Source organism: Syngnathus acus, chromosome 19 (assembly GCF_901709675.1).
Source record: "Syngnathus acus chromosome 19, fSynAcu1.2, whole genome shotgun sequence".
Taxonomy (NCBI): Eukaryota; Metazoa; Chordata; class Actinopteri; order Syngnathiformes; family Syngnathidae; genus Syngnathus; species Syngnathus acus.
Window position 1 is genome coordinate 2623869 of NC_051103.1, and position 25739 is coordinate 2649607.

The 25739-nt window shown below is 47.4% G+C and overlaps 1 protein-coding gene and 1 long non-coding RNA gene across 36 annotated transcripts in view; one reads left to right on the plus strand and one right to left on the minus strand.

Annotated features, from left to right (window-relative positions):
• Positions 1-8222: 8222 nt before the first annotated feature.
• On the minus strand, positions 8223-9003 carry LOC119138385. The gene is made up of 2 exons (XR_005101140.1): positions 8738-9003; positions 8223-8648 (listed from the first exon to the last, which is right to left on the minus strand). It is a non-coding gene; the product is annotated as an uncharacterized LOC119138385 (long non-coding RNA).
• A 237-nt stretch (positions 9004-9240) lies between these two features.
• The window catches only part of tcf7l2 (transcription factor 7 like 2), a 59182-nt gene continuing 42683 nt past the window's right edge, over positions 9241-25739 (plus strand). For 7 of the 35 annotated variants that reach the window (XM_037278180.1, XM_037278190.1, XM_037278195.1 and 4 more), the window contains exons 1-3: positions 9243-9868; positions 10070-10136; positions 10258-10382. In XM_037278180.1, the coding sequence (XP_037134075.1) occupies positions 9680-9868; positions 10070-10136; positions 10258-10382 (381 nt within the window). In that variant the 5' untranslated portion in view covers positions 9243-9679. Of the gene's footprint in view, positions 9869-10069; positions 10137-10257; positions 10383-25739 lie in introns of all 35 variants that reach the window. The other 28 variants (XM_037278187.1, XM_037278208.1, XM_037278213.1 and 25 more) reach the window with 10 other exon arrangements.

A 25739-nucleotide genomic window follows, 5' to 3' on the forward strand; every position in this document is an offset into this window, starting at 1 on the left:
CGGCGGTCGGTCATCTCTTTTTTTTTCCCTCTGCGATGAGTGGGGGACGCATTCCCCCTTTCCCCTCCATCCTCTGCTTCAAAGTCTCGCATTAGCAATTGACAAAATAGGGGCCCGTCCCACGCTGGGCGAGGGCCTTCCCATCCCGTGCTGGGGGGCCGGCCCCCCCAATGTTGTCATGAAACGGGAACGGGAAGTCAACCAGGCAGCGCGGAGGGGGTGCGTGTAGGCGGGTTAATGACCGGCCACTGATGCGTGTGTTCAGCCGAGCTACATGCTCTTGTGTTTCCTCTGTCTCCCCCCCCCCTCCTGCCACCTTTCCTACCGTCTCCCTCCCCGCCATCCCCCCAGCCTGTCAGACGAACGTGGCGGGCGGCGGCGCCTTCTATTTGAAGTTGTAATGGTGTCAAAAAGTCAGGGCTGACTGACAGACGTCAGTCCCACAGGGCCTCATTAAAAACACCGCCACTTGACAAGGAAATAATTGAGCGCCGGCGACAACCTGAGGGAGGGGGGCGGCGGGGAAAGGGGGTGCCTGCCGACTATGCACCCCCCCCCCCCCGCTCCGACTCCTTTTTAGATGTTTTTATTTTCCTGTCATTACTGTCGCCGGGCGATTATGTTCGTTAAGAGGCGGCATTAAAAACCAGCGAGGAGAGAATTGTTTGCAGGGATATCACCCCACTTTCCCCCCCCCTCCAAATGTAGGTTGGGTCTTCCCCAGCAGGTAGGTACGGCCAACACTCCCCCTCCCTCCCACCACCCACGCATTTTCAAACGATCGTTTACACCCCCCCTCCCTTCCCTACCATCTCAGCCCCCCCCCCTCCACTCACACACATGAAAAAGTGTCTCAGACCACTTTTTCAAATCATTGTTTACATCATTCCCCCACCCTTTCAGCTAGGAAAAAAAACCTCCATAAAGTGCTGATGTCATGCCACCCCCATCCTCTTGGGGCGCTCCTGTGGGAGAAACAAAACCTCTCTTCTCCCACCTGATGTTTGTCAGCCATTTCCTATGACAAGGAATGTTGATGGGAGGAGAAGCACCACATGAGGGGGGGAGGTTCTCCTGCCTAAAGAATCCTGCCTGCCTTGTACAACTCCCCGAGGAGATGCAACAATGGTGTCATTTGAGCGCCACAATGAATCCGCTACTATTGTTGTTGTCCCCCCCCCCCCCCTCGCTTGGCGGGACACACAGTGTAGTGTTACGCCATTCAGAAAGGGCGCCACGTTCTCCGCTTGTACGGCGGAAAGAATGGCTTTTTCGGCCATCGGCGGTTGAGCGCTTCTTTCCGTGGATCCACAGAGGATCACATTGCGGTCCAAAGAGGCCGCCTTAGATGGCGTGGACGTTGATGGAGAGAGAGCGAGGAGCTTTTACTCGCCCGGCCCTCCACCCACCCAGCCAGCCAGTCGCACTCACGCACGCACGCCAATTTACTTTGCATGCGGCGTCTTAGCCGACACGATCCTAAATTTCCAACTGGGAGGAATCAGCGCGTTCAAAAGGCGGCCTGCCAGTCACACTCCGCCCGTAGCCCGAGATCTGAGCGCGGCGTGATAACCCGCGACATCTCGCCGCGAAAAAATGGCGAGCCCATCAGCTTTGATGGAGCACATCCGCTGTGACAGGCTACTGAAGAGCTCGCTAATGAACGAGGAGGGGGGGGGGTGCTCAGCGCTGGCGTTGGGGTGTATTTAGCGCTTGCGATGAGCAGATGGACAGACGGGAAGTTTGCCGTGAAACACCTTTCATCCAGGTGTACGTACAAGGCGGAGAACCTGACTGTTGCAAAACATCTCAGCTGAAGAATGCACCCATCCCGGGTGAATCTTGAAAGGTCACGTGATCCCCCGTGACAGTTACAAATAATGAGACTTTTTCTTTCTGTAAACAAACAGCCGTCTTTGGAGGGATAAGGCAAACATTTTTGTTCATATCAAGGACTGCTGAGGACCCCCATGAGTTGAGAGGCCATATTGATCCCCCCACTCATGACTCTGGGCTTACCCATTTTCTCATTCATTTTTAAAGACGACTCAAGAGATTTTTCCGTCCCCTTTTTCCGATTTTTTATTTTTTTATTCCATCAATCCACATGCACCCCCACCCACCCCTCCTGTTTCCCATTGCCCCGGTCCCTCCTTGACCCTGAGAATTGTCATTCCACCATAGATCACAGCTGCTGAATATTAGGCCTTACAAAACCCTTCAATAAAATATGATGAAATCGTTCAATCCCAAAAGGCGGCGGAAGAAATTTTTATCAGCTGAGAGGAAAGATTCTCTAACTAAACTAACACAAAAAAAGTCCTCAATTGGGATCAAAACTAACATTGTGCATGGAACGTTTCAGCACCATGGACAGCAATCCCGCACCCAAATATATTGTCATTAGCAAAAAGAGTATTACTCCAAAAAGTAAAGGATATAAAACGACAGGAACGTTTCAGCACCATGGACAGCTCCAGTGGCTTCCTCCTGCAAGGATTCAATCCTGCACCCAAATTATCGCCATTAGAAAAAAAGTATTACTCCAAAAAGTAAAGAATTATAAAAAGAACGTTTCAGGACCACGGACAGTTCCTAATATATGTTTTTATATTACTGCCAAATGCCTCATTCTGTTCTGTAATGGATTAAATACGCGACTGGCCGATTGCTCTTCCTACTTTCTTCCTTCTTCTCAATTGCCTCCCACTCTTCCCCATCACGCCCCCCCCCCATCCTCCCTCCTCCTCCTCCCATAGCTGACAGGGAGTGGAGGTCACCCGGAGAGGCTCCTCGCTGATGGATGCCACTCGGCGCACGGCGCGCCTCATCCGGCCGAGCCGGCGAGCGAGCGGGGGGAAATAAATAAATAAGTAAGCAGCGGCATCAAAGGGATGTTCAAAAGGAAAACAAAGCCTGCGTGCGCGTTCGTTTGCGAGACACGCACACGCGTGTAGAGTGAGAAAAAAGACACTTTTAGGTGGGCTTTTTTTTTTTTGCTTTGCTCTCCAATGACATCCAGCTGCAGACAAAAGAAGGCAGAAAAACGGCAAATGTTTGATGTTTTGCACATCCGGATACTATTTTGGCGCTTCCCAAAAAGCAACATTGCTGATTTTGGGAAGGGGGGGGGGTGCAATTGGTGATTTAATCAAACTGATTGAGATATTGAGTGTTCCAACGGAGCAGTTTTTGGCATGACATGGCGTTTTTGTGCTAACGTGATGGCAGCTAACTGCAACACTTCTGTACGTGGATTGGAGCAGTCGCTTCTATTTGCTCTTGTTGCTCTTTTTTTTTTTGTAGCCTGCTAGCGTGGCCTTCACATACTCAGCATGGGCTCAACACATGAAATATTGAGGAGGCAGGGGGAGGTTGGGTGGTGGGGGGGGAGGCTGCTGTATCAGCTCCCCAAGTCAAAACAAACTGATTAAAACCCCAGAGCCTTTACCTTTCCAATTGTTGTATGGTATTTTCATTTATTTTGGATTCGATTCGTTTTGTATTCACTTGACTTATTTCCATTTTTATTTTATGGCTTGTGACTTTCCATGTCAACTGAGCTCTTTTCTGAGCCTCACTACAGACATTTGAGTCCAGTTGAAAGAACACATTGTCTTGCAGCCCTCTAATATTTGCCTGCCTTGCTTCCACTTTCATTTCCACAGTGTGATGAAAAGATTTTTGAATCAACTCACAAAAGGGGAAGCAAAGAAAGGAGGGGCCTGATGACATCATCCAGTCTGCTGTGTTGCCAAAGGTCCAAATTTGGTTTGTGCTGTTTTTTTTTTTTTTTGTGAAAGTGTAGTGGTGGGGTTACCAGAGGGGTTGGGCGGGGGCCTCTGCTTGTGATTGACAGGAACACAGAAAGCGTCGGCCCGCTTTGACGGGCTCACCTGTCAAGGTGAAGCCGAGGTGCTCTCTCAGGGCCCGCCGCCACTTCCCGGCGCAGCGTAGCGCACCGCTGCCCTGATTGCCTCTCGATGGCGCCGATAATTAGCAAAACACACACACGCTCGCACTTCAACATTTGACAAACAAAAATGCAAGCTGTTGTGTTATGTTAGCATTCTTGCTAATGGGACTGTTTTGTGTTCTCTTGTTTACTACTTTTTATTATTATTATTTGGGGGTATGATTTGAATTATTTTCTCATTTTCCTGTTCTTTCTCCTCTCGACATGACTCGTACTCTGAAGCTTTGTTGTTTTGTGACGTGTGAAGCCCGCTGGTGGCTGTCCGACTGCTTGCTGTTGCACAAATTGCCCATCGGGCCACATTTGAAATGTAGATTTCGCCGACCGTCGCTTTGCACGATGGCGGCGGTCCCAATGGCGTTTGCGATTAAATTTCGACAACTTGTGCAGCCTTAACAAAGGCCGAAGCGTGCACGTGGCTTCCTCCTGCGCCGGACAGCGCTAGCATGCTAATGCGGCGGCCTTAATAGCCCGTATGATGAGACTTTATCTATAGATTGTGCATATAATCAGCAAACTAAAGGCGCTGACCCCCCCGGGAGCGAGTTCACCTGCTGACACTTGACATCTTTCTAATTAAGCGGCGAGGTCTAATCTCTTCCTCCTCACATGACACCAAGTGGCCAGCCGTCACATTACGGCCCACCATTTAATATGCTTATAAGCAGCATGTATTATTCACATATGCAGATGAGCTCCTGTGCCCAAACAGACTTTTTGACACTGGTGCGGACCTGCCCTTCTTGCAATTTTCATTTGCGCACCGACAAAGACAACAAAGTTTGCTGCCAAGGACACTTTTACCTTTCAGAATTTTGTGTGTCACATTGCTCAGTACACCCCCCCCCTTTAGAAAAAAACAAAACAGAAAGTGCCCAGCACATTGGCTCCATCTTTGCCAGTCGTCGTTATTTACCAAACAGTATCCGACAAAGATGAAGTGAGATTTTTTTTTCTTTGCCCCCTCCTGATTGAACATCAAAGTAGCAACGCCCCCCCCCTCCCCTTTCCACTCCTTCCGGGATGCCCGCCCCCTTCTATTAGGCGGCCTTAAGAACATAGGGGAAAGCATCCATTTGCGCCACATCAATGGCTGCTTGCTAATCAATTGAAAACGACACTTGTATGGGGATGCAAATCTAATCTTTGTCTTATTAGAGCTTTTAGAAGATGCCTGTTGGGTTTTAATGTTATAAAATGAAAGAAGAGGCCTGTGCGTTCTTTTTTTTTTTAATCTCAAAGACGCCGAGGCGTTCGTAACGGTCCGAATCAAAGCCCTGAGAAGACGGCGGTAATTACTGCCGGAGTTTTGCCTATCCTTATTAATATTGATCAAATATGACTGTGATCTGATGATGAATTTGGAAGGTAGCTAACGAGCGCGCAGATCGGAATAGAATGAAATTTCTCATAGTGGCCTAGCTTACGAAAAAAATGTTTGGAATTTTGAATTTGACCAATTTTTACACATTTGAGTAGATGTACATCATGAGAAACTGCTATGCTTCTTCATGATGTAAAAAGTTTGCCAAGCCCTTGCCCCACGAGAAGCTTGTCACCAAGCAGCTAATGGCCTTAGCTGGATGACGCCGGCCCAAGACGATATGTCATCCGGTGGCCCGCAATATTCATTATTCATCACAAGGAACGGCGGCGGGCGAGCAGGGGGGTTGCCAAAGGCTGCAAAACTCATTAGCGGCGCTTTCATTGAAATTCATCTGGCCAAATCCTGCAGCCGTGTGCGGCGGACGCATCCATTGTTGCCGTCGCATGGAAAAACTTGAAAATCGGAAATTAGACGAGTAGAATCGCTCACTAGCTAGCTGCTAAGCAAATGTAAAAAAAACAACCGCCACAATCATCCATCGACGTCCTTCAACAGTTACATACGGAAAAAAAAAAAAAGCTAGCAAGTTGCTAATAAGGCCCAAAGTAAAAGGGATTTTTCTCGGAGTACACAAACGTAAGCTGTGATTGCGTCTTCTTCGCTGCAAGCGTGGGAGTACCTTTGGAAATGAAACCAACTTTGTAAACATTCTGTTGAATACATTGACTGCGTTTGCGCCACTTTCCCCGTCCTTTATTATATAATGCGCTCTCTCGCCAGCGTAACCTTGATGATGTTTGCCGTCCCTTTTGACATTGCACAATGGCCCCGAGACGCCGTCCCTCCGGCTAATGAACGCCACACGTTGCTCTCGTTTGTGTCGCCGTTTGACTAAAGGTCAGCCGCCATTGTGCCGCTCGTTAATCAGTGTGCGGCGTCAAAAAAAAAAATCAACAAAGAAAAAGATTCTTTTCCGAGAGTCATCCGCAATGGAAGAAAATCAGCCACAAATGCAAAATGAGCAAATGAGCGTCAAATTGAAAGGGGAGGGGAAAAAACTGACCAAAGCACAACAACGGTTGGAAATGCAAAAAGCTCGGCGGGCATCTATGGCAATTGACAAGCTGACTTGTTTGCTAAAGTTCATGTTGTTCGCGTGGGGGTCAAGTCTCAAGTTCCATTTCGGCAAAATTTGATCATGCATGAGTTTTTTGGGGGTTGAAGCTGATTTGAGAAATTTCAAGGCAGCAATTTTGGAGCCCTCAGTGCATTCATTCCAAATGGGCTTGCAAAAAGTCTTTGGCCCTGTTGAGGCGCCCCAAAGGAAGGCAATTCAATTGTGCTTTTTCTAAAGGCCTGGAATGTTGTTGGAGGACGTTGAAGAAGACCCTCTTACCTCTTTTGCTTGTATCACAAAACACAACTCCCGCTTCCTGTTTGAGGAAGAGTCTTCAACAACATGCTCCCGGCCTCTAAAAGGACACTTTGTCCCTTTTCAAACCCCAAAAGACAAGATGTTGGATTTGCTTGGGGGTGGGGTCAACAAGACCCACGTCTGCTTTTTTTTTTTCTTTGCTGATGCCAAGCATTTCGCTTGCCATTACTTTTGCTATTTTCCTCTCCAAATTGGTCAAAGGTCCATGGCCCTAGTAGGGAGCCCTGTGGAACTGATTTTGCCGTTAAATTAGTATTGCAGTTAATATTTGTGCAAAAAACACCAAAGCGGCCCACGTTTCATTTTGATTGAATTAACGAGGCTCAAGCAAAGTCGCTATACTGTATGGCTGAGCACCCTTTTATTTCATTTTTAAAAAAAAACCACACACACCACTGCATAAAATAGCCCTTAAGGCTTTGGTAAACAATTCACTTTTACATTTATTTTAGTGACGTGCTCAGATGTAACGGCTGCATACAGAAGCTTTTTATTTCCTTTTTTTCCTCTAATGATTAGTGCGCTGAGGGGCCAAGGGAGCAGGCTTGCTATTCTCGCAGCATATTAAAGAGAAAAATATATCTAATTCTATCTATCTGTATATTTGGGGTACATTTGAGGCCACATGTTTGCATAATGACTGGATGGTCAGCTCTCGCTTCTCTATTTTGATGTGCAGAATCCAAATCCCTTTGTGCAAAGATTAGCACAGCTACTAATTAAAATGGGAAGCATCTTATTGCATTGCGGACAAATTACGACACAAGGTATGAAAAAAAATCTGTAATTATGACTTTAAATGACATCCAAAAGGCACAGTTGAGAATCAATTTGTATAATGTTAAGCAATTTTATTTGGATTGAAGTCACAACAACAGTCAGGCCGGACATTCGCAGGCCCAAGCGACAACCGCTCGGCACTCGGCTGCTTTGGCCTGGAACATGTGGGCCCTGAGCTGAAGGGAACATATGTGTGTGTGTGTGTGTGCAGCTTTTACATGCACGCACATTCTCTAATGTCATGTTTAGATTTGTGTCATTTGTTTGTCGTCCATGTGAATTTCACTGTAGATGGTTGCATGAAATCACAGCTCAAAAGAGAGACGGCATGTTCTGAAATAAGGAGATAAGGTAAGCGGCGCTCATCATTGATTTATATCACGCGCACACACACACACACACACACACACACACACACACACACACACACACACACACACACACACACACACACACACACACACACACACACACACACACATACACACACACACAAGCCCCAGGAAAAGGATGCAGGATTATGCCCCCTCCTTCTTCCTCCTTTTATTTACATTACAGGTAATAGGGTGTTTTTTTGTATTGTAATTTACGTTTGAAAATAAATAGCTGGACGTAAAAAAAAAAAAAAAAACCCTAATGTGTTTATTTTATTATTTTATTTTAATCTCCGTTCACGTGTTAAAAATGTCTTTGGAATAAACAGCTTAAAGATGGAATTGTTTTATTTACAAATTGGGAACAGCTGATGCAGTGGGCAGAGCATTTCTTTGTCAACGTCCCAGTTTAAATAGAAATGCCTTTCTTGTATTCTAATCTGTTTCCACAACTGTATTTTTGAACCTTTTGTCTCAAATAAATGACTGCAAAACGATTTTTAAATAATAATAATTATCATAATATTTGACCTCAAAATAGAAAACAGCACATCTTTCTTTTCTTTCTCATTTTTAAATATGCATTTAATTTCCAAATTATAATTCATGTGCAGATGTTTAAACAATTCTCTTTTGTTAACCTTCTGAGCGAGAAGGTTGCAAAATGGTGCCAAGTAAAGAAAAAAAAAAAAGACTCCAAGCATGCACGTTTCTTCTTTTTTGAATGTGCTGCAGTTTCATTTTTGTCCAGTCCACCTGCAGAAGATGACGATACAAAATGGAATTTAAACAAAAGACTTTGAGCAGCCGTGAGGAATTCAGGTTAGTCCCACAGGACATCTCACCTGCCACTCAGGAAGGGTGCAACATGGGAAAAAAAAAGAATCTCTGTGAGGAAATGTTACCTAATATGATGAAAAAATAGATCAGTGCACACCAAACAAGGGTTCATCGTGCTTTTTTTCCCTCTTCCTTTTTTCCCAAGCAGGCCTTTGAGCAGAGGAAGATGGTGAAATATTTAAAAATGTAAATATATGTGAGGGTGAGGGAATGGTGAAGCTCGTTCTTGTTTGAGCCCGCCCATGTGTGCTTTTATTTTTTTTTTCTCATGTGTGCAACAACTCCTTTTCTTTTTCCTGCAGTGTTGCCTTCACTGTCCTGTCTCACATGCTCCATCACAGCCGGCTTCCTCTCTCTCTCTCTCTCTCTCGCTTTCTCTCTCTCTCTCGCTCTCTCTCTCCTCCTCTTTTCTTTTTTTTCTATTTATGAAAACGTCACTTCAAGTCCCTCCCTGTTTGAATCTCATTAGTTTCTTGTGTGTTTCTCCCTGTCAATAATCCCGAATCCAGACTCTCTCTATTTCCATCCCTCTCTATCTGTCAATCAGCGCCGCCTTTGAACTGAAAACCACTCCGACCAACTTCAACTCTCTCAATCCGAGCACCGCGGCTCCTTCTCCGGCTTCCCCTTTTCCACCAAGAGCGCCCTTCTTTTTTTCTTTTTGGGACTTTTTTTCTGTGGGACCGCGAACGCCACACGCTGTGTGTCTCTGCGTGCGGGTGCGTGTGTGTGTTTTTTTTTCTCCCCAACTGGAGGGGGGCAACGCCACCAACGACACCCCCGAAGTCGCGGAAAGTGGCACTTTTTTCGACGGCGAGGGGTCCTTTTTCGAAAAAGAGCAAAAGTTTCTCCTTTTGGAGGTTTTCCCCCCACCACCACTACCGAGAGCAGCAGCAGCAAGCTAGCCGCCTTTAGTGAAGCTCGTGGGGGGGAAAAAACGCAGCGACATGCCGCAACTTAACGGCGGTGGAGGGGACGACCTGGGCGCCAACGATGAGATGATCTCCTTCAAAGACGAAGGGGAGCAGGAGGAGAAAATCTCAGAGAACTCGTCGGCCGAAAGGGATTTAGCGGACGTCAAGTCGTCGCTCGTCAACGAGTCGGAAACAAATCAGAACAGCTCGTCCGACTCGGAGGTAAGTTTTGGAGCTGCACGCAGCTGCACCGCCGCCACCCCCCGGACAACTCCGAGGCGAGTGGCCGCCGCCTGCGGCTTGTGAGGCGGCTAAACCGTAGCGAAAGTTGTGCCTCGGGGCCCCGCTAACGCAATTTCTGTGTTTCACTACTGTTTGGTTTTTACTTTTGTCCCCCCCCCACCCACGCCAACCTCTCTCAAGGCGGAGAGACGGCCTCCGCCGAGGTCTGAAACTTTCAGAGACAAAACGCGAGAAAGTTTAGAGGAAGGTGAGTTCTTGGTTTCCATTTGAGACACCCCCGCGCTTGTTTGTGTCTTTTGGGTTATTGTTAAAAAACTTTTGCCCCTTTCTTCTCTTTCTTTCTGCCTCAACCACAACCGCCATGTTAGCAGCGAAAAGGCAAGATGGAGGGCTGTTCAAGAGCCCACCGTACCCGGGCTACCCGTTTATTATGATCCCCGATCTCAGCAGCCCCTACCTCCCCAACGGATCACTTTCCCCCACAGCACGCACAGTAAGTTGACCTCTTTATTTTCGGTTGTTTTCCCTGCAACACACCGACGCGACACGCGGGCGAGCCTTGCCACCGGCGGCCGTCTCGGGGAAGGGTGCAAAAGTGCAAATGTATTGCAAAAGTCGAATTTTTGCCACTGTCCGTGAAGTGTACAGTTGGCGCGGCTGTCATCGCTGCTAGCATGCTAAGTGGCTAACGTAAAATGGGCAATAAGTTGCTGTGCATATTTAATTTTATGTATTAAAATAGTCATCGTTGTTATTATTCGTGATTAAAAAATAATAATAATCAAAATTGCAATGCACTTCTTTAGTTAATGAATGATGCATTTGGCTGGTGTTTGTTCAGCCCTCATCAAAAATGCCCTTTTTTCCTCCACAATGTGAAAGCTGCACCAATGAAATATGCAAATGAGCTGCAAGTGTGCAGCTATTTGCATGTGCCCAAAAATAATAATAAGAGGAGGTAAAGGGCTTATCCAGCCATTTTGATTGTTTTCATTCATTCAGAGGATTGTTTCTATTTTATTCGGTGACGTCGAGCATCTGCAAATGTAAAGTTCATCAATAAATTCATGTTATTTATTTAGCCGGGCTTTAATTATGCTCCTCGTCGATTCCCACCGGGGCTCCGGCGAGCCTTAAGCGCCGTTACCCCCCTTCACCCACTTTCCTCCCTTTTTACACGCTCCCCTTATTTTATTTTAAACGTTTGCAATTACAAGTGGAGTGCTTTAGGACCTGTCATCTCATTTTACAAGGTTAAGGCGAAGGCGAGGCATTTAGGAAATTGGAACTCTGCAAGCCGCAATACACCCCGCACCCCCCTTTTCTGCACCACCTATTTTGTTTCCTCCATTTTCTATTGTGCGCACCTTGTAAATGAATATTTGTAAGATGAGGGTAAAATTGTTGCTCCCTGCTCTTATTTTTTGGGAAATCATTTACTGTATTTTCTCATCGAAAAGAAAAAATATTTTACTTGACCACACCCCTTTTCTTTTTTAATCAATCGCCGCTTGTCATTTATTGTCATTAGAACCGACACACACGCACACCAATGTCAAGCACGAGGAGTCCCGTGACGACGCGTTGCACTTTGCTCTTTTGATTCCACCTTGGCGTCATCTTTTTTTTATACCCCCCATTATCCCTTATAGCGATTTCCCTCCATTTAAAAAATGTGATTCACTCAAAAGGAGCATCTCCAATTTAGAATTTTTCTCAATTAAATGTCGCTACATTTTAAATTCGTTTGTTGAAATTTAATGTGTTAATTTCACACAACTCTAAATTTGAAGGCTATGAAAGAAAAGAATATGGTGGAAGCGTGGAGAGTTTCGTTTTCTTGCATTTTATCAAGGTGGGTCTAAACAAAATGTCTGCGCTTGTACTTCCTCGTGCCTGCGGATAGTCTGTAAATAACGTCCCCCCCCCCCCAACACGCACCCCGCTGTGTCCAAGCCATTAGCGTCTTTGAAGTGGTCGGTGGCTCTAATATCAATTTATTCGACTCCGAGCCGCCATTAATAATTCACCTGGACATTGATTAGCTGTCTGTTAGGCGGCAACTCGCAACCATGATGGAGGGAAAAAAAAAGGATTTGGATTTGGGCGTCTTTTGTTTTTTTAAAGCTGAACGGCAGGGGGGGGGGTTAACATCATTTGCGTGACCTCTGGCGGGAATTTGTTTAGCCAAGGAAAGCCGAGTCCAAAGAAGCTGACAACTTCGTGCCATTGAAGCATTTTGACGTGTCCAGTCGTGGACAAAAAAAAGCAACTTGCTGGGCTGCACTCTGCCTTTTTTTTTTTTTTTTAAACGGTGCGTCCGTGTGGGCTCACGTGACCTCAACAGGTAGATACCCCCCATCCGTCCGTGTTGACCCACCCCTTGGAGGTTTGGCCACGGGAATGTATTCGCATGAATAAAAATAGCTTCTCCGTTTTTTTTATTTTTTTTAAACACACCCCGTTTCTTATTTTCTTCATTTGAATAATGCATGTGGCTTTTTTTTTTGTGGTCCCCAGCAACACGCGACGACGGGATCCTTTTGTATCCGTTCTAATTGGCGCTTGGAGCCACGGTATCTCAGCTCAACATGGCGGCATTGTCGTGACAACAATGCGTCATCGTATGGATTACGTTTGTTTGCCCTCCTGTAAATGGATTTTTTGGGGGGATTTGAAGGATTGCGTGTGTGTGGGTCGGGTGCCGGTGGCTGCTCGACACCTTATCAAATTGGCTTTACATGCTAATGGGGTCTAATTGGTGTCTGCAGGGGAGTTGGGGGGGGGGGCGTCAAAACCGCGCAAAGTTGCAGAGCCCCTTTTGTCTTGTCTTTTGTTGACAAAAAAAGTACGGCGGTGGAAGCTTGGACATTTTTTTCCCCTTTTCCACGTCTCGTAAAATCTGCTTTGCATTTGACGAGTTAACTTTGGGGGGTGGGGGCAGGGGGGTCTGGCACACGCAAACGCCGGGCCTGCGAGACATTAGCGGCCTCGCATTCTCTCGGCTTAATTAGTCCAAAATGTAATTGTTCACGCTCTGCCAACAGCGAGGAGAGAGAGCGCGCTAGAATATATTTTTTTTTTTATGATTTCTTTTTAGCAAAACAATAAATCACTCGCATATTTGCGCCGTGATTCACGTGGAGGCTCGACCTCTCCCCGGCTCGACATGTGGTAAATTGTGAAGTCAATGAATCGCAGATGTAGGGCTGCAGGAGGGAAAGGGGAGGGGGGGCATACGTGAGGGGAGTTTGGAGAGGCAGTACAGTAAGCTTTTGTCAGTGCCTGGCCAATGAATGGGAAAGATTCTTGCCGTAAATATTTACCGACAAGATGTGTGTGTGGAAGTTTTTTTTTTTCTTCTCCCCCATCATCTGCTCGCGGAGCTTAATTGTCTCATTCGGAGGATGTTGGCGGGCTGAGCTGTCATCGTCTAAAATATTTAAAAATAAAAATGTGCATGTGTTTGCCATCAGATTTTTAACTGCTGCATTGGCAGCGCTAAAAAAAAGAGATGGGGAGGGGGGGTGAATTCAGCATGTCAGGTTTGGATTTTTTTTTATTTTATTTTTTTAAATGAACTTTATTGACACTATTGTTTTAACATCTTGACATAATTTTTAGTTTTATGTCGACAGGCTTGCACAAAGGCATTGGTTTAGCAGCTGTGCGCTAGTAAGCCCCCCCGCCTGCCCGCCCCCTTTTTAGTGTACCCCCCTCTTCTTTCAGCCGCACTCCCCACCCACCCTCCCGCTCTCGCTTGCTCCTTCTCCCGTGCATTTCTATAGCCGCCGTTGCAGCAGCACACAAAGATAGCACTGTACATTGAGAGCGCCAACTTTTGTCATCCTGTCAAATATAGGTTCCATCCCCCCCAATCGCCCCCGCCACCCCGCAGGCTGTTAAAGCCGTGCGTGTTTACGTACCTCCGTTTTCTTTCATCCATCTGTTGAATCTGCAGTCAAAAGTTTTCGGCTGAGTGAGCGAGCGAGCGGGTCTCTAACTTTACCTCCCCTCACCTTGAATGCGAACTTGAAGCGGGCCCAAGAGATCACCATCAAACTGCTCGTCAATCGCGTCTTTCTGCCGGGGTCGCTCCCGAGCGCCCCTTAAGCGCTGACGCCGCTGCCGCAAACTAGCGGTGGTGGTTTGGAGACTTGCTCGAGGTTAAATTCAAGTTCACTTACATGAACTGAAATGTGACAAGTACAAAAGTTGCATTTTCTTTGTTCCCCAATCGGGTGGGAGTCTAAATCCACCGTTTTGGGGTTGCTTGTGGTTACAATTCAAGTTCATTCACACGGGGGGGAAGCAGTAGAGTGGGAGGGAAAGCGCAAGAAAGCGGGAAATGTGTGCGAGTGGGGGCGGGGACGCCGCCAAAGCGGTTTCAGGGGGCAGCGGCGTGGGGCTGCGGGGTCACGCTCACAAAAGCCGCCTGAATAGAGTGCGTCATTGCTTTTAATGGCGGGCTAATGAGAGCGGCCCGGTTCCATGTCCAAGCATCATCGATCATGCCACGTCCAAAATATTCCAATCATTTTTGTTGACCTACTTTGGCAGCACGGGATTGTGCTCCAGATAAAAATAATGTCGTCTTCACAACGTTTCTCACCTATTTTTAGTATGTCCGTCGGCATCCGCGCTGCCAGTCATTTTTCGATGCTAATAATTTAGATGTGCCACTTTCATCTCTTGGAAATGGGCTTCGCTGCGTACTAAACGCAGATGAAACTCCGGCCTGTGTATTTTTAATCTACTAATTAAACTTTTAATTGCTCGGAGGAGTTATGTACAAGTGTGTAAAGAAAAAAAAAAAAACCTCGGCGCGAGGGCACTAATGAGGCGATCCGCCATGAAAGGTGGTCGACGCGTAGCCACATGTTAAAGGTGAGGGGGATTTGCCAGCGCGCGCGGCAATAAATTCATCTGCTAATCTACGGATTATGGCAGGATTTGCACGTTAAAAGACAGGAAAAAGTTTGCGCCACGGCTTGGAAATGCAAAAGGATAATAAAGTAAACCCCCTTAGTCTGGAAGAGTGTTCGATTTTCCTGTGTTTTTGTTTTTTAATCCCTTCCCTCCCTCCAACGAACAAATTCCAGCGGAAAAGTAGATTAAGAGTAAATTCCAATGTTGGCTCCTAAAGCAGATGTTGGGAACCTATTTACACAATAAAAGGGACGGACAGCTGTCAACTTGTGTACAGCTCCAGATAACGTGAACAGCTCGTTGTGGCCCGAGCACGCCAATCCTTGTAACGAAGGAAATGGATTAAGATCGCTAAGTGTTTATTTTCTGTCACGTTCACTGATGCCTTAGTTAAACTTCCAATTAGTTTTTTCCACAGCCATCTCAAAGTGAATGTTAGCATTATGCTAGCTTTTTTTGCAGCATGAGATGATAAACGTTAAACACCATCAAATGTCGGCCGAGCTAGCCTCAGGTTGTTCATTTCGAGGTCCAGATATCGCAAATCCAGTCACTATTTCAATCAATGGAGGCCGTCCACCCGTCCCGAGTTGTCACTTTATTCATTTGGACAAATTGCATCACCCATCAGGCGGAGGTCAATTCCAAAATTGAGCAAATTGACTCGCAGCATCAAGTGAATTGTCAATTGTCCTCCTTCCCTGGAGGGCTCAAGCGACCACCGCCATCCAGCCAATAGGGACGGACGGACGGACTGAATGATTGACGGGGAGAGCGGAGTAGGCCGCCAGGTGGTTTGGCACTTTTGAGGCGGAAGACCATGCAATCTAGTCACCCTGAAATGACTTGTTTGATTGGAGTAATGACCAGTCGGACGCGGCGGCGTGCGGCTTTCACCGCGTTTCCGTCGTTTGTCTCGCTGCAGGCCCGAGACGAGCCATGACGAGCCCAAACGATGACGGATATATTGGCTCTCCCGTGTAAAAATAAAATTAAAAAAAATAAAGAAAAACACCGCAGATCTTTGAGTTTCCGCACCTTGGGCTATATCTTCCGTAATGACGCGTCTGGAAACAAAAGTTTGACTTCAGCAGGTTCCCAAGTGGCAATTTCTTTTCCTATCTGAGGGAGTGGGACACAGAATTTTTTTGGTTTAGTTTGGAAGCCACATAAGCGGATCAACCCCTGTCGAGGTCCAAAACGAACACCGCAAAATGTATCGTTGCTGATGCTATCCGCTCAGGACAAACTCTGAAATAACGCAGTGTTCCGAGTCTGGACACACAAATGTGAGCCGTTCCGCTTAAGTGGCTTAACATCATAAAATCAACGTCTCCGATAGGAAGGTATTTTAGGTCCAAATCTATCGGCACGCAATCCAAAGGTTGTCTTCCGATACTGCCTATGAATCAGAAACCGCCGCCCTCATAATGAAAGTTGAGATTAGAAGTTGGCATCCCCGTGTCGCGATGGCCTGTGTGTCATGCGATGCACGTTGCAGTGCCCTTTAGAACCTGCAGGCTCCTTATCTTCACTTTTTACAGCCCTTTCTATCTTTATTGCCCGTCGCACTTGGTCATATTTGGAATATCAATAAAGATAAGTCGTCCGCTTCGTGACAAAATGTGGAGGAGAAGACTGGCCGGGTCATACCTCGCTGGCTCGCTTTCGTTGGCCTCACCCCCCCCCCCTGTCTGGCACGGCCCAGGCAGCAGCTGCACAAGAATGCCATGGACGCTGTTTGAACAGTGGCTTGCCTCAGGAGCGTAGCGCAGGGAAGGAAGTAGCTGCATGTTTACACAGTTGAATTGTCCTTTGCCCTCCGCCTTCCTCCCCCCTCTAGTGTCTAATGCACTTCTGTTCAAACATTCCCAAGTGTTGAGATGACCCTGACTGAACAAGTGCTCAATGCCTGCCTAGCGCTCTGTCTGGATGTTTGGCTGAACGGAGGCATGCACTTTCTGGACTGCGCTAGAAAGGCTGCGTGTTTAGAGACAGATGAAGAGACGACGCGTTGTCCGACAAGGACCCCGACATTGACATACGGCCCAATCGTCAAGCTAATTGTTGTTTGAATTAGCCGTTATGATCCGATGACAAATGTCTCGCGCGCTGGCCGCCAGAGCGGAAAATGTTTCCAGGGGATTGGCATGATCTTTTGCGAGTGTGTAAACCTGGCTTCAACAAGATGGATAAATGCAATTATTGGGTAGACCTGGAGTGGAGGAAATCCATTTAAAGCCCGTAAAGCTCAGCAGGATCCGCGCTTAATTCATTTGGCCAATTTGTGGGGTGATGTACGAGTGTCAGGGCACATTAGTCAGGCTGGCCGAGAAGTGTGTGTGGCGGATCACCGGCGCGGACGGACGTGGCGGCCGCGTAGAGATTACGGAACGCGAGTTGCTCGAAATTTACTTGGTGGACAAAACAAATGAAGCTTGGACACGGAAGTCACAAAAGATGCAGTGTGTGCACCGTGCGGGATTGCATGGCCAATGAGGTGGGGAGACGCGGCGGCGGTCCGGCGCACGCCTGAGTGAATCCAAGCCCCATTTACCGCGCTCAATCAGGTGCCGTCGTCTCTAGCCTACCCCGTGTGTCCAACCCCAGACAAAGATTTTTCTGTCACCAGATCGCATCTCAAGATAAAGCACTGCCATGAGAAAATTGCTCTTGTGGTGATGTTGATGTCAGGGAACGTTGCATTCCTCCTTCCCCAGCGTACTGAGCGATGCTGACGCTACGTTTATCGTCCGATCGGAAAGGTTGTCTCACTCGTCAACGATACGCTGATGGTGGAAATTTGCTTCGTCTGCTATTGTTTCGCCAGAGTAGACTCACTCGACACTCGCTAGAGCTGAGCGCTATGCAAAGACGGCGGTTAGCGCAGTTGAGGGAAGCGTGGTTTAAGCCAGCGTCTGACTATCAGACATGCGACAAAGCCCTCTCTGGCTACGATGCCGCCGCATAAGTGGTTCACATCGTTCTGAAGTGGCTCTTGTCAGGTTTGGACGCAGAGTGCGCGTGTTAGCATTTGTCACCTGACAGAAATGCGGCCGGGCCGGGTGTGAACGCCGAGGCTTATCCGAGACAGGTGCCGGTGCTGGGCCTCGGCAGCTGGAGGAATGACTTATGGCTCGGGGTCAAGTTCGGGTCAGAGGCCTCAGCTTGAATTCCCCTCTTGACCGGGAAGGAGACTCGTTGAATTGCGGTGGCTGAAACGAGCTGAATGCACCTTTCTCATCCAGTGAACATCTTTTGGTCACAATCTTAGTCCCAAATACGGTCGGTAGGATCCAAAACCAGACTGAGTCGATTTTTATGCCGTGTTGTAGTTTGCATGCAAAACTATGACAGTGGCAGTAAGTTTTGCTTCGTTTGTCAATTTCCTTGGGAAATTTGAATTCCTTTATCACTGGATATTCTGTTGACATTCTTGAGCTACAATAAAACATTTCAAACATTTTTCAATACCTTGTCACGCAACCCGATCAACTGCCCTGTGGGAATTTACAAAGCGTCTCGCTGATGCTCATTTGAACTATTTGTTATGTGCCAAAAACGAAAGAGTCAGATTACCGTCCAAATATCCATGTAGGTGAGACGGTGATTCTGTTTGAATTAATACTAGCAGCTCGGTTATCTGACCTTTAGACCCGAACTTTATATTATGCCCTGAACAACACTGCGTTCTTTGAGCAGAAATTTTGCATGACGGCAACACAAACATGGAACACATTAGCAATGGAGCGAAACTGCAGCGTAACGGTCTATGGGCTGCCACAGGAAGTCTCTTCGGGGCACTCCACCTCATCCTGGGGAGTGTGAAAATCTTGCGCTGTAACTTTGCATGTGCATATGTCATCATATCCCCCGATTCGGCTGCTAGCTCCCGCCCAAAGTGCTTGCCCAATCTCCAGGGAGAACAACTGTTTCTGCTGTCTACAGACAGCAAGAGGAATTCCCTGCCCTGACTGGGAAAAGGGAGAACTTGTGGAAGTTTTCTATACGCTCCAGCGGATCGTTTTACATCGGCGGACCAGTCGTCTTTACACAACTGTTCCCAGTTAGTGGCGGGATGCCAGTCCTACTTTGGTCGCCAGTTGGACAAATGTTTTTCACTACCGCTGGATTTAGTTTCACACTATGCAGCTCAGTTGTGAAGGTATTCAAGAGATCATTTTCAGTGTCTCAAGTAGGGATTATAGGGAAAATTTCAAAACGTCACCTGGAGAACATGCAGGGAATTCTGAATGTATTTTTGGCCAGTCAGCACAGATAAGGCAGAAAGAGCCCCCCCGACCCCCCCCCCCTTCTGGCTTTGGAGCGACAACAAAATGACAAAACCGTCGATGAGAGTCTCCTTTGTTGGCTCCTCGGTGAGGTGACGAGATGCGGTCAGAGACGCCGGAAAAAGTCAACCTCTAATTGCTTCCAAATGATGATTGAGGCATCAGCATGGGTGGATGCTGCCATGGGATCGCTTCCACTCTGGGGTTTGGAGCTGGAAGGAGTGCAGCCCACTGGGATTGCTCCCCAATGACAAATGGTTGTCATAAAATAGACCCCCGTTACCACAGAAAATCCAACTTTTCTTGGCATACGTTGTGGAGACAATATTTTCTTCATGTTTGGAAGCGGTCTTGCCGTGTGGTTTCCTCGCATGGGCCGCCTGGAGCCGACTGCTTCCACATTAGCCTTCTGCTCTGGTTTTAGTTTCAAGAAAAATACAGCTTGTGTATTTTTCTTAATACCGCAGCGATCAGTGCCAAATTTCCCCACACAGTCATCCCCTTGTATTCTCAACTCGTTTGCGAACTCAGTCCCAAACAAGAGGCACACCTGCCCCTGTCACCCACTGCTGCCTTTCACCCCACTTGCAGCGGACCCATCCAGTACTCGCCTCGCTTTTCGGCGTGCCGCGATTTAGCAAATCACGCCAGTAATGATTCAATTGGGCATAAAGTAATTGCGAGGCGGCCTGCTTGCCATCTGTCCGTTGAGATTAATACTCTGTGTAATTAAATGTGACCTTGGGGGAGATGACCAGATTTAAAGTTTGAGAAGAAATACAGAGATATAGATACACTGGATGATTTTCCACCCTGCCTAAGAACGGTGGCGAGGTTGAGACTGAAGATTGACAGTTCGTGCGGCGTGTTGATAGCCTCGACGTCAACTGCTGTTTTAACTCTTATTTTATCTGTGGTTTTTGTACGGACTCCTGAGCTTTGGACAGCATCCAGAGACTACAAGGCCTGCTTCTCCTCAGCACTCCTGCGGGGTCGGCGTAAAGGACCCTGCAAAGCTCCGTTATTGGATTTCAGGCCTGATCTGGTTGTTTTTGCAGCGTAAACAGGACATTAAAGACAGGGGGGTGCTGGGGGGTGGGGGGAGATGGTGAGCTAATGAGTCTTTGTGTCAGTGTGAGCGCGGCGGGGGGCGGCTGTGCTTGGAGTTTTCAAGCCTTATCCCCTGCATCCGCCATCGCGGTGACACGCAGTGAAGAAGAGGAGCCTCCACCCCTGCCTTCGTCAACAGAAACAACAGATCTGTAAAAGACATTAGTATGGTTCAGTCTGTGCCTTGCAATACTTCCGCACAGTTCTTCTGGGGAGGAACAACATCCCTCTGTCTCGGCCGTACTAAAATAACCATTTTAATTGCTACGGCTGTGTTATGGTGCGGCCGCCTCCTGGCAGGCAGGCCCGATTGAGGTGGCATCGACTGATAGGGGACAGGGCGATGAGCTCCTGACTGACCTCCAAGGAACTTGCAGGAACGGAGCGCTACTGTTAGCACTCCCCTCGGTCCAACTTGAGAGATGATTGAAGGTGTAAATCCAACCATCCATCCATTTCCTTGAGCTGGAGTCTACCAACTGAGAGGTGGCTCACACCTTGGTCATGTTGCCTGCCGATTGGAGCGCACTTATTAACAAACGACCAGGATTGGTCTCTATTTATAGTCTTCAATGATGCTGGAATACCCTGAGAAAATTCACCCAAGCACAGAGTTGAACCCCAAACCTCAGGGGCAGACGTCCTGACCTCTATACCACCGTGCCGCCCAAGGTGTAAATCAGATCAGCATCCCATCAATTCAAGCTAAACATCTGCCCAGCATAGCTCTTCTCAACTTGCCTCTGCCAGGCATCTACCCTTCAAACTGCCTTGGAAGAAGACAATACTCCAATTCCAGCAGCCGGAAATCCCTCCCCTGCCATCCCTCTCTCAGTATGTGCTCTGATTACCTCTCCAAACTGGCAATAAGTTGATTGCTTTACAGAGATGATGTAAGCCTCAGCCCTAGGGTACATCAGGTTGGATTTCTCCTTCTTTATCTTGTAAAGCCTAAATTAACAGCTGGTTTGGTCTGAGTTCTCCCGGATCTGACTAAAGGATTAGGCTCGGTTCTCATGCGAGTCAATCCAGTTTGATTTATTGCAGGTCTATCAAAAAAAAGATCAATGGGAGTCCTTTTGAAAGTAAATCCTTAATCGCTCTTTGCACTTACGTGTCATCATAGTGATTTTTTCTCTCTCTCGTTTCCCATTTCTCACTCCCTCATTCGTATTCTTTCCATACACCTTGTCTGTCCCCCCCCCCTTCTCCGACACCACACCTTCCCCCAATAGTGATCCGCCCCACCAACAGTATCAGGGTAGCTAGATAGATTTTTTTTTTCTTCAGCTCTCATTAGTGAGCCGTTCAGGCAAGGCAGCTCCAAATCGGACGTTAGCATTCCGTGGTCGTGCTCGCAACCTTTGTGCTGCTCTTGTTTTGTCTTCACTGAAACTTTCCTGTATTAAGCCCGTCACTCATGCCGGGCTTGGTAATAAGGAAGTTGAAGAATTTATGTGTTTGGTTCTTATAACCTCTGACTCTGTGATCCATATTTATGAACACAAGACTGAAATGACAATGCTTCAGAAAAAAAAAAAAAAAAGGTTCCGGGTGGGATGCTTGGTTCCCTTGGTTATTTTGGATACTTTGGTTCTTGTCCAGTTTGGTTCGGTTCAGTACGGTACACATTTTCTTAAGACTATTACATAGCAGACGCGGCAAACACAAGCCAGATCAGTATTCAGTGTCATGCTTTTAAGAAACATGACTTCATAAATCCAGTGCAGGGAGGCTTGATATGACCTCACCGTCCAAGCGTGGGAACGTGTCCAGTCGCTCGTGTTGACGACACCGTCCTTAATGTTTTGAATGGTTCCTAAGGATCCTGTTTTCAGATTGTCCGGCAATCGTTCACACATCCCGCGCCACGAACCGATAGGTCGGAATATATTTGCCAGAGACGATCCGGGCTAAATTCAGGTGTGTCACGCTGGCACGCTCGGTCGGCCCAGCTGACTGGCACACAGACCCGGCCGGGGTTCTGCAGGGGTGGGGTGAAGCGGGCTGACAGGATACGTGGGAAGGAAGGGGCTTGCTGTCAGCCAGCTGGACCTCTTAATCCCACAGCCTTGGGGAAAGGGTGTGTGTGAGTGTGTGTGTTTTTGTCTCCTCGTGTCAGTTCTAACACACACCTCTCGCAGTACTGCGGCCCAGCTGAGTCCACGTGTGTGTGTGTGTGTGTGTGTGTGTGTGTGTGTGTGTGTGTGTGTGTGTGTGTGTGTGTGTGTGTGTGTGTGTGTGTTATTGCCCCACTGAGACCAAGGCTTGTTTACCGTAGTCCTGCTTTTTAACGTCTCGCAGCACTGGAGGTGAATTATAAAAATTATTAAAAAAAAAAGATAATCGTTTACTCGACCGTTGCCGTGTCAACGCATTTTGGCACGTTGTAACCAAGAAGCCACTCGCATCCAATTCTTCTTGTTTACCTCATCTTTAGCAACATTTCTTCCTTCTTGTATCACTATTATTGTTATACTATATATTTTTACACTCTCTCTCTTTGCATATATCACAAGCTTGCAGGCTAAGAGCTCGGGACTTCCCCACACCACACACTCCAAGCGTTTGATCGCTTGCTTTGGAGGTAACATCAAACGGCGCAGTGCAGAAAGGCAGCTACTACTGTGAAGTTCAATGTTCAACTTGATGGCTTGGCTGAGGGCTTTTCCCTCCCCACCACCTTCCCAACCCACCCCCTCACGCTCTCTCCTCCTCCAGCCTACCACCACCACGCCGCTCCCTCGATCCCTCTGCTGCATCTCTCAGCTGACAAAAAAAAAAAAGCCAACACAGTTTGCAGCCAATTTTTATTTTTTTATTTATTTTTTTTATATTACCTTCGACCTCACCTCTATAGCGTTGAGGTTGTGCGATTGCAAGACCTCCTCCCCACCTAAATTTCAAGAGTACACAAAGGTATTGCTGTCTGACCTTTCTGGTTAGAAAGTGCAGCCTCCTCGTGTATATTTCAGACGGTTGCATCAATGCCAAGCGTGAGTGAGTGAGGCTTGCTGCAGGAGGGGAAGGGCAACATACTCTTATTCGGGGAATTCATCTTCCCCGTGTTTAACTTGGAAGACTTTGACTGACTACTGCACCAGTGGTCCACCCCCAGAATCAAAATGGCACCCTCTGTCCATTTGTGACCGTTATCTGCCACCAACCAGGAATTAGTCAGTCCCCGTGCATCGATAGAAAAGACATTGCCCCAAACTGCCGGAAATGGTTTTTTTGTGGTTCCCAACGAGCAGCATTTAGGCGAGTGTGCAATCCAGGTCGTAGCCTGGCTCCGCTCTGCTTTTGCAGCATTTAAATGACTTAAGACCAGCCAAGGTGCTCCACTAAATGCTTCTCTCTCTTGGTTTCTTCCGCTCTTGCTTTCTCTTACTGTCTTGCTCTCTCACACTTTTATTCTCAAGCTTCCTTGTCTGACTGCCAATTAGCCAAAAAAAAAAAAATACAGTGTGGCCTGCTCTTCTTCTTCCCCGCTACAGCTTTCTAGATAGACGTGAGCATACGTGCATGTTTGGGTGTATCATTAGCTGGCTGTGCGGGGAGGCGTGCGCCAGCCAGCTTCTGCTGCCTTATCTTCACGTCAATCACGGCATACGTACTTGTGAGATGTAATGATCTCCATCCAGGCTGTCGGTGCGCGTTAGCGCCCGGCTTCCCTCGCCCCCGGAGCGAACTGTTCCCTTGCTAATAGATGCAAAATTAAGCTGATCAATAGATGGCCTGAGCTCATTATTGACACGTTATCTTCGGCGTGGGATTTTTGTCCAGGGGGCAGGTGCGTGTGTGTGGGGGGGGAGAGTTGGCAATGCAGGGCGTGAAGATACAAAAGTGGGAGGGGGCGGTAGAATATTTACATGAGTCCATTAGCCTCGCACAACTATCGTATGAAATCCTAAAAGGAATCTTATGTGTTTATAAATCCATAACTTGAAGCTGTCTTTGGGACTCGAGTCGCGATCCGCCATTTGTGATAAATATTCCGAGCTGGACTGCTTCCAGGTGCACTTTCAGGTGCCAAAGAGACCAAAAAAATCTGGCTGGGTTGCTTTTGTGAGGATTAATTGCCTGTGTGTGTGCGCCGTGCCTCCTGCGTGATACTTTGGGATTGATGAATATGTGTAGGTGGATTGTTGCGATAGCGCGGCGGCGTTCCCGGCGAGTCGGAAGTCTTTGTTGAAGCCTGAGAGTGCACACACTGTCTCCCCGGTGAGGAGCGGCTTCCTTATATCCCGTCTGCCGTTTAACTAATTCACAGCGAACTCGCAGAACAAAAAGGGAAAGAAAGAAAAAACACACAGAAAAAAACATCAAGGGCAGCTCTCCTCGTAGCGCTCTAACAAATAACGACATTCTCCGGCAGCGCTGCACAGTTCACACCCTCGGCTCAGCTCGGTTGCCGCTTCACCTTTTTAACTGTGAGGGTTGCCTGACCTCCTTCCAACCTGCCTTCTGGTCTTGCCAAAAAGAGGCCTGCAGAAGGACCCACACCAATTGGTATTGATAAATCACACCGAGAAAAGGTTTTATTGAAATTCAGGCAACGTCACTAAACTGCAGCGGTATTTGGGACACTTGGAATCCATGTGTGACAGGCTCCGGAAGATGGAGGCGGACCGGTAAATCTAGTTTTGGTGGCGTTAGCACTGGTTGATAGCCAATTACACGATGACGGGGATCGTTCATCGTCACGGGATCCTTTTGAACGACCTGCTTTTTGACCGCAAATGTCTCTCGCGCTCGAGCCAAAAGAACAGAAGACTTGAGTGTGATAATGATTATGATTGTTTCTTTTTATGTTTGGCCAACTTTTTGAGAGAGATTGTCACGTCTATGTTAGCTAGCAGGATTTTTCAAAACCTCGTTTGTTGGCCTTATTGGTTTTTTGTTTGTCGATTGTTGGTTCGTTTGTCTAATATATTTCAATTGCGGTTTGTTAAGTGGCACAATCGGGCAAATCTTTTAATCAGCACCTGCGATTATTCCAAAAACCTTTCATCCATGTTGGTGAATTATTTGTGCCAAAATATTTTGAAAAACATTTGTTATTTAGGATGACGCCCGAAATGTTTTTGACACCCTTGTGATTTTCGAGACCTACAAAGGCCAGCTCTGTTGGCGCAGGAAGCGGCTTAAGGAAAGTGTCGCCCGATGCTAAAGGTGCCAGCCAAGGCCCGTTCATTAGTCAGGCTGATGGAAGCCTCGCCATCTCCTGCTAGCCCTCCATCCTCCCTGTCGCTATTTATAGAGCAGCCAAGATCCTCCGAATCGCACGGGATGAGGGAAGGAGGAGGAAAGAGTTTGAAGAAATGCAACACTGTTGATTCCTCTGTGGCTAATTGAGAAGGTGGTAGATTGCAATCAAGTCACACACGTATTATCATTACACCCTGCACTTTGTGGAGTCATGGACTTTATTCACGGCCAGTCAAATCCGGTTCAACTATTTTTACAATTCTGAGTAGATCTTTTTCACCATGTCGCAATAATCACTGGCGAGCAGA